Here is a 12,125-nt window from a genome sequence, read left to right on the forward strand (position 1 = left end):
TGAGTACTGTTTAAAGCACTATATAACTCATATTGATCTTCACAACAACTGCTATGGCAAACTGCCTCATTTGGGGGACAGAAATTGTCTATAGTTTGTGCATGTTTTTTTCTAAGTTTACTATGAAATATTATAAGAAATTTAAGAAAAACATTAAAATATTGGTACAAGAAGGAAGAAAGTAATTTTAAGCCTGTCTTACTTTGAGAAAAAATAATAGCAAAAATAGAGGCTGAAAATAGTTCACTTACACTGTTCCAGGGATTTTGGAATCAAAATAATCCATCTGGAGTTATATTTGATCAGCACCCTCTAGACATCCTAGGAAATAAGATATTTAAGATTAGAGATACCCAGTTTGACACTTTTAAATACAAAATATGTTCTAGTATCTTGAGTGATGGGCAGAAGAAACTTACCAGTGGAGGAGAGAGTGGATATATGTACATCCTGAACTAGACAAGTGATTCCTATAGTTTGAGCAGTGAGAAAAAACTTGGTGAATGTACGGACCCCTGGGTGGCTGAGTGGTTGAGTGTCTGCTTTCAGTTTAGGGCATGATCCCAGGCAAGTCCCGCATCAGACTCCATGTAGGGAGCCACTTCTCCCTCTGTCTGTGTCTTTGCCTCGCTCTCTCTGTGTCTCGCATGAATAAATAAATAAAATCTTAAAAAAAAAAAAAACGTGAATGTAACACAAAGTTATAATAGACTAATATTTATGATCCCAGACCCTGGGAATTATTTGACCTACCTTTTTGGCTACCTATAAACTTTAAGCTACTCTTTTGACTGAAGGGAAGAAACTGAGCCCTTCTCCCAAAATGGCAATGATAGTGGTGGGAGTGGTTGAAGTCTGTGGTCAACATGAAGAAAAGTACAAAATAATGCTAGAAAACTGCAAACCGGGAAATAAACAACATTTGGCAGGAAGCTCTTAGCATAGGGATTTTGAACATGGTTTCTGGGTCTAAATTCCAGGCTTTTTACAATATTTTCCTTATCTCCAAGATTGATGTGACATAGAGAAACAAGAGTTACGTTTTATGAGTTTGTAGAACTAGACATTTAATTACACACATTTGCTGATGTTAAAATAAGCAAACTCAGTTTATTAGGAATTAGAATATAGCACGTATTCTCCTTTAAAGCTATGGTAGATATTACCTATGAATTTAATAAGTAATTACAGAAATTTCTTAACAGGAATAATACACACTTGTATTTGGCACAGCCCTGTTATAGTGGCATAATTTCTCCATTTGGATGTCACCCAATAGGCCTCACATGGTGAATTTCCCATAGTACAACAGAACGTGTCCTTAAATTTGAAGGTCAGAAACCATATTTTAGGGATCCCTGGGTGGCACAGCGGTTTGGCGCCTGCCTTTGGCCCAGGGCGCGATCCTGGAGACCCGGGATCGAATCCCACATCGGGCTCCCGGTGCATGGAGCCTGCTTCTCCCTCTGCCTCTCTCTCTCTCTCTCTCTCTCTCTCTCTCTCTCTCTCTCTCTCTGTGACTATCATAAAAAAAAAAAAAAAAAGAAACCATATTTTGTCAGGATGTTAAGACTGGAGTCATCTTTCATGGATTAAAATAATTAAATTTAAGAAAATGGTATGTAAAAATTAGAATGTAAAATTTAAGCCATCCTGTGGATTGTAGAACTAGAGGTAACTTGTTTAGTACATTGTCTACATAAAGTAGGTCTTTTATGAGATGTAGATCATTGCCCAAATCTAGCTTCATGCTTATATGCTCAGCAGAGTACTTATGTGCTTTGAATGTTTAATTGCCTTTGACTGGGTAGCTTGATGGAGCCTTCTTCTCTACAACAGAAGAACAATTTTGCCAAAAGGACTAGACTCCTTCCTTACTGTCAAGAAATATGAACAGTCTGAGATTTTATCCTGGCTAACAGGTTAACCTGCCAATTGTATGGATGCTGACAGAAGACAAGACTGGTAGATGAGAGACAAAGGACATTATTACTGTATAGCACAATGAAGTAGCATGAGGTTCATGTTTGTGTTGGTCCCCTGAACTTCCAAGTCCCACGGGGATGGTGCTAAGCTGCTCAGGGTGGATGTTGCACACTCTGGTTTGCATTGCAGCATTGGAACCCTGGGCTTAGGGAACCCAAAGTCTTTTATAAAGGATAGTAAGGTTTGCCTGATTTCTGCCAGGGAAGACACAGTGTCATAGTCATATTGGATATTAAACAAACCTAACTGAAAACAGGAAAGACACTATCTTTCATTGGTTTCGCTTTATACCCATCTTTGCATAGATAGTCTGAAACAGAGGCATCTTTCCTCATTAGATGTGCAGAAATGAGACCTATGGAGAATTGTTACCTAACATTAGCTGAAAAAAACACTAGCTTTTCCTCAAGTTATGCTTAGGTAGGCATTGTGTTTGTCTTTGACTCATTTTCTGTGCTTCCATGGGCTATTTAAATCCTTTTGATGGATAGGTACATTCTTTCAAAATGCTAATGCTCTCAGTCAGATATTAGTTAGGTCTAATAGGCCTAGAAGTCATTATGTCTCTTTTACTCGATTTTGCTTACTTTCAAGTTCCTGAAGGTCATTTCATTGTGGACAAATAAAGGCACATGTATCAGTGAGCTTCTGATAGAAAATTTATGACATATTTAATACATAGAAAACAATATATGTAGAAACCAGCAAACAAAGAGAGGAGCACCCCCAGTCCTATCCCCTTGCCTTCATTCTAGAGGTAACCATTACCTTGGATTTTGTTTGCTTTGCATTCCTGTGCTTTTCTTGGTATCTTCACCACTTATTTCTTCTTCTTTGGCCAGTGGATATTTCAGTAATTTCCATATTTTTGTTGTTATTAAACATACTGCTAGTACAAACTTTCTTGTTCCAACTATTCATATGCAAGAGTTTCTTCAGGTGTATAAGAATGGGCTTTTGACATTGATGTGTACAGAAGACTCTGGACAAATTAGACAAATTAGCATATAGGATTCATGTGTTCTATAACTAAGATATTTATTGAGCATTTGCAAAATTATAGATGATTTTTCCTTTATAAAATGATTTTCATTATGTAGTGTTCTATATGACCTTGTTCCCAAGCAATCCAAGTAATAAAATTTTCATTGATATTTCCCCATTTTGAGTTTTATATATAGGCAATATCTCTTAGTTAATGGTAGTTTTTCACTCTCTTTAAAGGTGTTTTTGATGAATTCTAAATTTTAATGCAACTGATTTACCCTTCTTTTCCTGATGCTGTTTCTACAAATTTCTCCCTATTTTTATCTCAAAGATTTTCTCCCTCTTCTAAAAGTTTTAAAGTTTTATCTGTAACCCACTTCAAATTAATTCCTCTTCTGTGGTAGGGAACCAGTTTTATTTTTTTCCATATAGATAATTAATTGTCCTCATACTATTTATTGAATTACTTCCCCCACTGATAAGCTGTGCTGCATCTTCATATATCAAGTTGCATGTTTTAGATCCTTTTTTTTTTTAAATCTGCCCAAATACTTACTTCATTCTGTGTTTACTTCAGGTCCCATTTTCTTCATGACACCATCCCAGACTATTGAATCCAGTGATTTCTTCCCATTAATTCCTGAATTCTTACATATTCCACCTTAAGTTATAATTACATAAGTTTATGTCAGTAAGGTTAAGAACCATTTTTTCTACATCATGCTTCCCATAATGCCTAGTACTATATATTTTTTAGGATATCAAATAGAGTTGAATATATTGAAACTAAAAGGAAAACTGGGAAATAGTAGCTCATAATTTTTCCCACTAGATAGAAGAAGGTAGACATTGGAGAATGCATAATAAAGACAGGTTAGAGAGAGTAAACACCATAATCCAGAAACTGTACTTCATCCTACATTAATCCTCTAGTCCTACCTCATGCTTAAAATTAGATTGCTTCTGTTCTCTTTATGGTCCTACTATGTGATTAAAGTGCTAATGAAAGTAAAATTATAAAACAGTAAGAAACAAGGCTGGGAATGAAATAACCTCTTTGAATCCTTAACTATTTTTATTTATTTTTATTTTTTATTTTTTTATTTTTTTCAACTTTTTATTAAACTTCTTTTTTGTTTAAGACACTACTAAGTAGTTGGTTCAAGTTGGATATATCCATTTAAATTCATTTTTGAATTAAAGTATACAAACTTTTTAATCCAACAATTTTACTTTTAGGAATTTGTGATGCAAATATATTTGAACATGTGTATTAAAAGTTATTGTATAAAGATATTGTTCAGCTGTGTTTATAACAGCAAAAGCTGGGGAAAGACTATATTAATCAGACTAGTTACATAAATTAAGTCATTCATTCAATGGAATATTAAGAAGAAATAAGGTAAAGCTCTATGTATCAAACAGAAACGTATCTATAATGTAACAAGTGTAAGGAAGCACTAAATTTTCAAAGATCCACATAAATGCAAACATACATGAGTGTGTATGTAAATATATAGTGCCAAAGTGAAAAGTATCTCCAGTGGAAAGTTAAAATTGTTGAACCTACCTTGACACATCATAATCACCCACAGTCCATAATTTACATTTGAGTTCACTTTTAGTGTTTTGTATTCTGTGGATTCAGACAAATACATGACGTATATCCATCATTATGGTATCATTATGGCCCTAAAAATTCTGTGTCCCACCTATTCACCTCTTGTCTACCCCACAAAAACACAATTCCTGGCAACCACTTACCCTTTTATTACCTTTATAGTTTGCCTGTATCAGAAAGCCATATTGTTGGAATCATAAAGTATATCGCCTTTTCAGATTGTTTTTTTCCCTTAGTAATATGCATGTAAAATGCTTCCACGTCTTTTTTTTTTTTTTAAATACTGAATAATATTCTATTGTCTGGGTATACCACACTTTATCACCTACTGAAGGACATTTTGGTTGCTTCCAAGTTTTAGCAATCAAATATGAGCTGCTATAAACATTGGTGTACAGATTTTTGGGTGGACATAAGGTTTTGAATCTTTTGGATAAATATCAAGGAGTGCAATTGTTGGATCATATGGGGAAAATATGTTTAGTGTTACAAGAAATTACCAAATTGTCTTCCAAAGTAGCTGTAACATTTGGAATTCCTACCAGCAGTCAGTCAGTAAGGGTTCTGTTTCTCCACATCCTCCCCAGCATTTGGTGTTGTCAGTGTTCTGAATATTGGCCATTCTACTAGTTGTGTAGTGAAATCTCATTGTTTTAATTTGTATTTCCCTGATGACTTAAGGTATGTAGCATCTTTTCATTTCTTTACTTTCCATTTGTGTATCTTCTTGGTGAAGTGCCTGTTGAGATATTTAGCCCATTTTTTAAATTGAGTTGGTAGTTTATTTATTGTTTTTTAAGAATTCTTTGTATATTTTGGATAACATTCCTTTATTAGATATCTTTTACAAATATTTTCTCCCAGTCCGTGGTTTGTCTTCTTCTTATTTTGACATTGTATTTTGCAGAGCACATAGACTTAATTTTAATGAAGTTCTGCTTATCAGTTCTTTCTTTCATGGATTGTGCCTTTTGTGTTGTATCCGAAAAGTCATTGCCATAACCAGGGTTATCTTTCTGTTCCACTGATCTATTTGTTCTTTTGCCTGTACCACAATGTCTTGATTACTTCAGCCTGGAAGTAAGGTAACGTCAGTCCTCCAGCTTTAATTCTCCTTCAGTGTTATGTTGGCTATTCTGGGTCTTTTACCCCTTTCTGTAAACTTCAGAATCAGTTTGTCAATATCCACAAAATAACTTGCTAGGGTTTTAATTGGGATTGCATTTAATCTATAGGCCAATTTGGGAAGAACTGACATCTTGATATATTGAGTCTTCCAATCCGTGAACATGAGATATCTCTGCATTGATTTTCTTTTATTTTGTTCATTATCATTTTATAGATTTCCTCATACAGATGTTATATACATATTTTGTTAGATGTATACCTAAGTATTTCATTTTGGGGAGTGCTACTGTGAATAATAGTATCATGTTTTTATTTTTTTATTTTTTAATAGTATGTTTTTAATGTCAAACTGTGTATTTATTGTTCGTATATAGGAAAGTGATTGGCTTTTTTATATAAATCTTGTATCCTGCAACTTTGCTATAATTGCTGTTCTTGGAGTTATTTTATCAATTCTTTCAGATTTTCCACATAGATGATTATGTCATCTGTGAACAAGGACAGTTTTATTTCTTCCTTTTCAATCTATATGCTTTTTATTTCCTCTTATTGAATTAGCTAGAAACTCTAGCTTTGGATTTGATCTTCTTTTTCTGTTTTTTTCTAAGGTGGAAACTTAGATTATTGTTTATAGCTTTTTCTTTTCTAATATGTATATACATAGCTGATGCTATAAATTTCCGTCTTAAGCACTTCCTTCACTCCATCCCACAATTTTCATTTCCATTTAGTTCGAAATACTTCTTAATTTCTCTTGATTTCTTCTTTGATCTACTTGCTATTTGGAAATTTGTTATTTTGTTTAATCTCCACATATTTGGGGAATTTTCACTTACCCTTCTGTTGCTGGTTTCTGGTTTATTTTATTTATTTGTTTGTTTGTTTATCTATTTTTAAAGATATTTATTTATTTATTCATGAGAGACACACAGAGAGAGGCAGAGACACAGGCAGAGGGAGAGGCAGGCTTCATACAGGGAGCCTGACGTGGGACTTGATCCCGGGTCTCCAGGATCAGGCCCTAGGCGGAAGGCGGCACTAAACCGCTGAGCCACCCGGGCTGCCCTGGTTTCTGATTTAATTCCTTTGTGGTCTAAGAGTGAACATTGTATAATTTCTATTCATTTAAATTTTATTAAAGTCTGTTTTATAGCCCAGAATGTGGTCTCTTGGTTAATGTTTATGTGAGCTTGAGAAAATACTGCTGCTAAGTAGTCTATAGGTTTCACTTAATATTCACTTGATTGATGGTGTTGGGTTCAGTTAGATCCTTACTGCTTTTATGCCTTTTGGGTCTTTCCATTTCCGATAGAGGAGCATTGAAGACTCCAGCTGTGGTAATAGGTACATTTATTTCTCCTTGCAGTTCTATCAAGTTTTGCCTTGTGTAATTTAATGCTCTGTTCTTAAGCATGTACCATTAAGGATTTCTAGGTCTTCTTAGAAAATTAATCTCATAACATTATATAATGCTCCTTTGTTTTGACCGATAGCTTTCCTTGCTTTGAAGTCTGCTTTGTCTGAAATGAATTAAATTTGCTTCCTTTTGATTAATGTTAGTATAGTGTAGTATTCTCCATTCATTTACTTTTACTCTATGTGTGTCTTTATACTTACAGTATTTTTTTGTAATTGGGTCTTAGCTTTTTTTATTCCCTCTGATAGTCTCTATTTTTTAACTGATACCTATAGGACATTAACAAAGTGATTATTGAAACAGTGGAATTAATACCTTTTTTTTTTTTTTTTACAGTTTTCTATTTGTCACCTTTGTCCTCTGTTTCTATTTTTGCCTTTCACTTATTTTCTGTCTTTAGTGGTTTAAGTCAACATTTTATATGGTTTCAGTTTCTCCTTTTTTTAGCATGTAAATTATATTTGTTTTTACCTTTTTTGTGTGGTTGCCTTGTGGTTTGCAGTATGTAAGATATTAAACTTATCTGTGTTCATTTTCAAAGAACACTAAACCACTTTACAAGCTTTGGGATTACTTTATAATAACAAAATAATCCTAATCCCTTCTTCCCATCTCTTATATCATTGCTGTTATTTATTTCACTTTATATATATACATACATATGTATACATTATCATATATGATTGAATACGTTATTATTTTTGAATAAGCTATTCTGTTAGCTCAATTAATAAGAAAAAATAAAATTTTATTGTGAAAATTATTTTATTCTTTCTTTAATATTCCTTTACTCTTATGAAGGTCTGAGTTTCTGATCTGTATTATTTTCTTTCTCTCTAAACAACTTCATAATATTTCTTATAAGGCAGACCTATTGGCAACAAATTTCTTCAGTTTTTATTTGCCTGAGAAAGTCTGTATCTCCTTTGAAGTTTGTTTGTTTTGTCAGGGCACAGAATTCTAGGTTGGCAGATTTTTTTCTTTCACCAACTTTATATATTTCACTCCATTTCCTTCTTATATGGTTTCTGAGGAGAAGTCAGATGTAATTATTCCTTTATAAGTAAGGTCTTTTTTTTTTTTTTTTTTTTGTCATTTTTCAGGATTTTTTCTAGTTTGAAAATGAAATGCTTAGGTATAGTGTGTTTTTTTTTTTGTTTTGTTTTTGTTTTTTGTTTTATTTTTTGTTTTTTTTGGTTTGGTTGGTTGGTTGGTTGGGGTTTTTTTTTGCATTTATCCTGCTTGGTGTTCTTTGAGTTTCCTGTGTCTGTGGCTTGGTGTCTGACATTAATTTAGGTAAATTCTCAGTCGTTACTATTTTAAATAACTCCCATTCTTTCCTCAGTAATGTCCAGTCTAGTTCAGCTAAGGCATTCTTCGTTTCTCTTAGTGTTTGTCGTCTCTAGCATTTTTTGGTTCCTTATTAGAATTTACTCTCTTTCCTTATATTCCTCATTTGTTCTTGCATGCTATCTATTCATTAGAACCTTTAGCATATTAATCATAGTTGTTTTGAAATCTTAGTCTGTTAATTCCAGCATCCTTGCCATGTCTGGTTCTGATGCTTGTTTTTTCTCTTCAAATTGTGTTTTTGCATTTCAGTATGTTTTACAGTTTTTTTAATAGCTAGACATGATGTACTGGGTAAAAGGAACTGCTATAAATAGGGCGTTAGTATGTGGTAGTGAGGTATGGCTGGGGAGGGGAAGCATTCTGTAGTCCTGTGATTAGGACTAGTCTTTTAGAATGAGCCTTTGCTTTTAGACTGTGAACTCCAGAAGTATTTCACATTTTTTTCTAACTTTTTAGTTGGGTCAGGTGGTTAGAGTTGACTAGAGTTGGCTATTTCTCTTCTCCTAGGTCATGTAGGGTCTGATAATATTCTAGTAGGTCAGGCTCTGATTAACTAGTTTCTTCTGAGGGCAGACCTTGTAAAACAAACAAACAATAATACCCAGAGTATTCTAGCACAGTTCAAAAATGGTTCCTTATCCCCCTCCCCCTTCTGGAAAGCAGGCAGGGATTTTTCTGATATTTACTCCCAAGAACCTGGTTGAGCTCTTGGCAGTAACTCAGAAGTTTGAGAGCTTCACCATGACTGGGTCCACCTAGAGTTTTTGACCCTGAGTTATATACCTTGAGCTCCGGCAACTCATCAATTACAGTTCAGGTTTTCCTACCTTAGCACTGGTTTCTGCTGCAGTTTCTGCTCATGAATCTGCTCTAGTGAGCTGTGATTCCCTTTATTTTCCTGTCTTTCTCCAGTCTTGGAAGCAATGGTTTGTGCTGTGTACTCCTCTCTCTTACAGATCTGAGAACAGTTGGTGAAATTTTTTCTATTTGGATCTTTTACTTGTTAGGACAGAGTAGCATTACTAAGTTCCTTACATGCAGAATCAGAAACCAGAAGTTCATGTTACTTTTGAAATTAAAGTTTAAATGTGTAACAGATGACCCGACTTTAAATAATAAATGGAGTGATTCAAATGATTTTTATTAAAACTATTTTGAAAAACTTCTCTACTAATAGGCTAGGAAGTTGTGGAATACACACTGTATATAGTTTTATTAAAAATAAATACATTCTCTTGTCACTGAAGTAGAAATTGTTTATATTTTAGATAATGTTCAGTCATCCAGGCCTAGACATTCAGGACAGAAGTATAGAATATGTACAACGGCAAATATCCAAGGAATGTGGAAGCCTAAAGTCCCAAAATAGGGTAAGTGATCTTAGTTTTATCTTCTGATATGGAATATAATTAGCATACAAGTGAAGTTTTTTTAGTCCTTCTATTTTCCATGTGGCTGAATTATACTAGAAAACTTTTTTTTCATGTATAGATTTGCTACATGCATGTTTATAAACATTATTAGTTAAATTTCATTTAAATTTCTGGTTTGAGCCTGGGAATTGCCACTGTGTATTTATCACTGGATAAAGCCAATAGGAATTATATATTGTTAATTGAATAGACTGTATCCATCATTCCACCTTTAGCCCAGATCTAAAGGTGTTTTTTAGCCCCACTTCCAAATATCTTGAGAATGGAAGTTTGTCTCAACCTGGATCAGGTGCTATCCTGTAGGCCAGTCACTGTGTCCAGGGACTGGGACTAGGAAATACAAATGTGACTACAAGAAGCCCACTTGTATAAACTAAAGGGAAAGGTTATTTTGACTTAGATTCCATTTGATTTATCCCCAAAAAGATTAATTTGCTCCCTGGCCTCAGGAAGACGTCTACTCAGAAAGGGGGTGGGAGAAGGCAGAAAGGGAGGAAATGAGAACAAGTGAGTGTAGTGTGTTTTAAGTCATTTTCAGAGATTCATATAGCCAAGCTGTATACATGTATGTCTATATATTAGTTTGCAAGGGCTATCATAACAAAATACCAGACAGAGTGGCTTAAACAAAAAAATTATTTTCTCACAATTCTGAAAATTGAAAGTCCAAAATTAAGATGTTGGCATCTTTGGTTTCTTCTGAGGCTTCTCTTCCTAGCTTGTAAATGTCTACTTTTTGGCTCTATCCTCACATGGTCTTTCTTTTGTGTACCCAAATTTCTGGTGCCTCTCTCTGTATGTCCAAATTTCTCTTTCTTTCCTCCCCCAACCTTTCTTTTTTTTTTTTTTTTTAAAGATTTTATTTATTCATGAGAGGCAGAGAGAGAGAGGCAGAGACACAGACACAGACAGAGGGAGAAGCAGGCTCCATGCAGGGAGCCTGACGAGGGACTCAGTCCTGGGTCTCCAGGATCACGCCCTGGGCTGAAGGTGGCATTAAACCGCTGAGCCACCCGGGCTGCACCCCACTCCCGCTTCTTTTTAAAGATTTATTTATTTATTTTAGAGAGTGGAAGAGCGTGAGCACTTGTGAGCAGGGGGAGGGTTAGAGGGAGAGGAAGAGAATTTCCAGCAGACTCTTGGCTGAGTGTGAAGCTCCACACAGGGCTCGATCTCACAACTCTAAGATCATGACCTGAGCTGAAAATAAGAGTCGGATACTTACATGACTGAGCCACCCTGGTGCCCCCAGATTTCCTTGAGAGGATACCAGTCAAATTGGATTAAGACCCATTGTAAAGACTTTATTTATATGTAGTTACCTTTTAAAGGCCTTGTATTCAAATGTAGTCACGTTCTGAAGTACTGGGGTTTAGGGAGTACACAGTTCAGCCCATAACATCCCACCCTCTGGTTTCTCAGGTTCATCCCCTCACAACAGCCTTTAAAGTCTTAACCCATTCTAGTATCAATTCTAAGTCCTGGATCTTATCTTAGCTCAAATGTGGATGAGACTTAAGATGTGATTCCTCTCTACCTGGAAACCTGTAAAGCAAGACAGCATTTCAAAATATGATGGGAAAGACAGAATAGATACTCCCTTTTGAAAAGGAAGAAATCTTGGAAAGAAGAAAGCAGTCATGAGTCCTAAGCAAGTCTAAAACCTTGAAAATAATCCTCTTTGGCTTTGGCTCAATGCTTTGTCCTGTGGGCCCAGCAGAGTGGTGATCCCAAACCCTCAACAGTGGGTAATATAGCTTCATACCCAAGGTTTCAGGTTTCTGATCCACTGAAGCTGAGAATTGACCCTGCCCTGTGGAAGTGAGAGAGCCTCACCTTTGGGATCATTCTTTCCTATTCTTAAAGGATAGCACATGTTTTCAGTCAGATAGCTCTATTTGCCAGTCCTGTAAATCCTAGAAGTGCAAAAGCTGTTCTTCATTTCATCCTACCTGTTCCCTGTAGTCCCATGTGGCAGCATTGTCACTGAGATGGTTGATTAGATTCAGGAATCACATCGTAATCTTTTTATTATATGATTGGTCAGCCACACCTTTGGTATTCTCTCCAGAACGTGCTTTCTCAATTTTTGCACTATCCGTAGACTTCCAACTCTTTAAGATCTGCTTTTTGCTTAAAAATTTCTACTTCACTTTATCCCTTTCCTCTCACATTTTAGTATTAGCCACAAGGAGAAACC

The 12,125-nt window shown here is 35.2% G+C and overlaps 1 protein-coding gene across 3 annotated transcripts in view; it reads left to right on the top strand.

Annotated features, from left to right (window-relative positions):
* Positions 1-12,125, top strand: part of SPRED1 (sprouty related EVH1 domain containing 1) — a 121,109-nt gene that overhangs the window by 102,277 nt on the left and 6,707 nt on the right. For 2 of the 3 annotated variants that reach the window (XM_025473244.3, XM_025473245.3), the window contains exon 6: positions 9,761-9,862. The exons of the other annotated variant lie outside the window; for it this stretch is intronic. In XM_025473244.3, coding sequence (XP_025329029.1) covers positions 9,761-9,862 — 102 coding nt within the window. The remainder of the gene's footprint in view (positions 1-9,760; positions 9,863-12,125) is intronic. 3 annotated transcript variants of the gene reach the window in all.

The sequence above is a fragment of the Canis lupus genome, chromosome 30 (assembly GCF_003254725.2).
Source record: "Canis lupus dingo isolate Sandy chromosome 30, ASM325472v2, whole genome shotgun sequence".
Classification (NCBI taxonomy): Eukaryota; Metazoa; Chordata; class Mammalia; order Carnivora; family Canidae; genus Canis; species Canis lupus.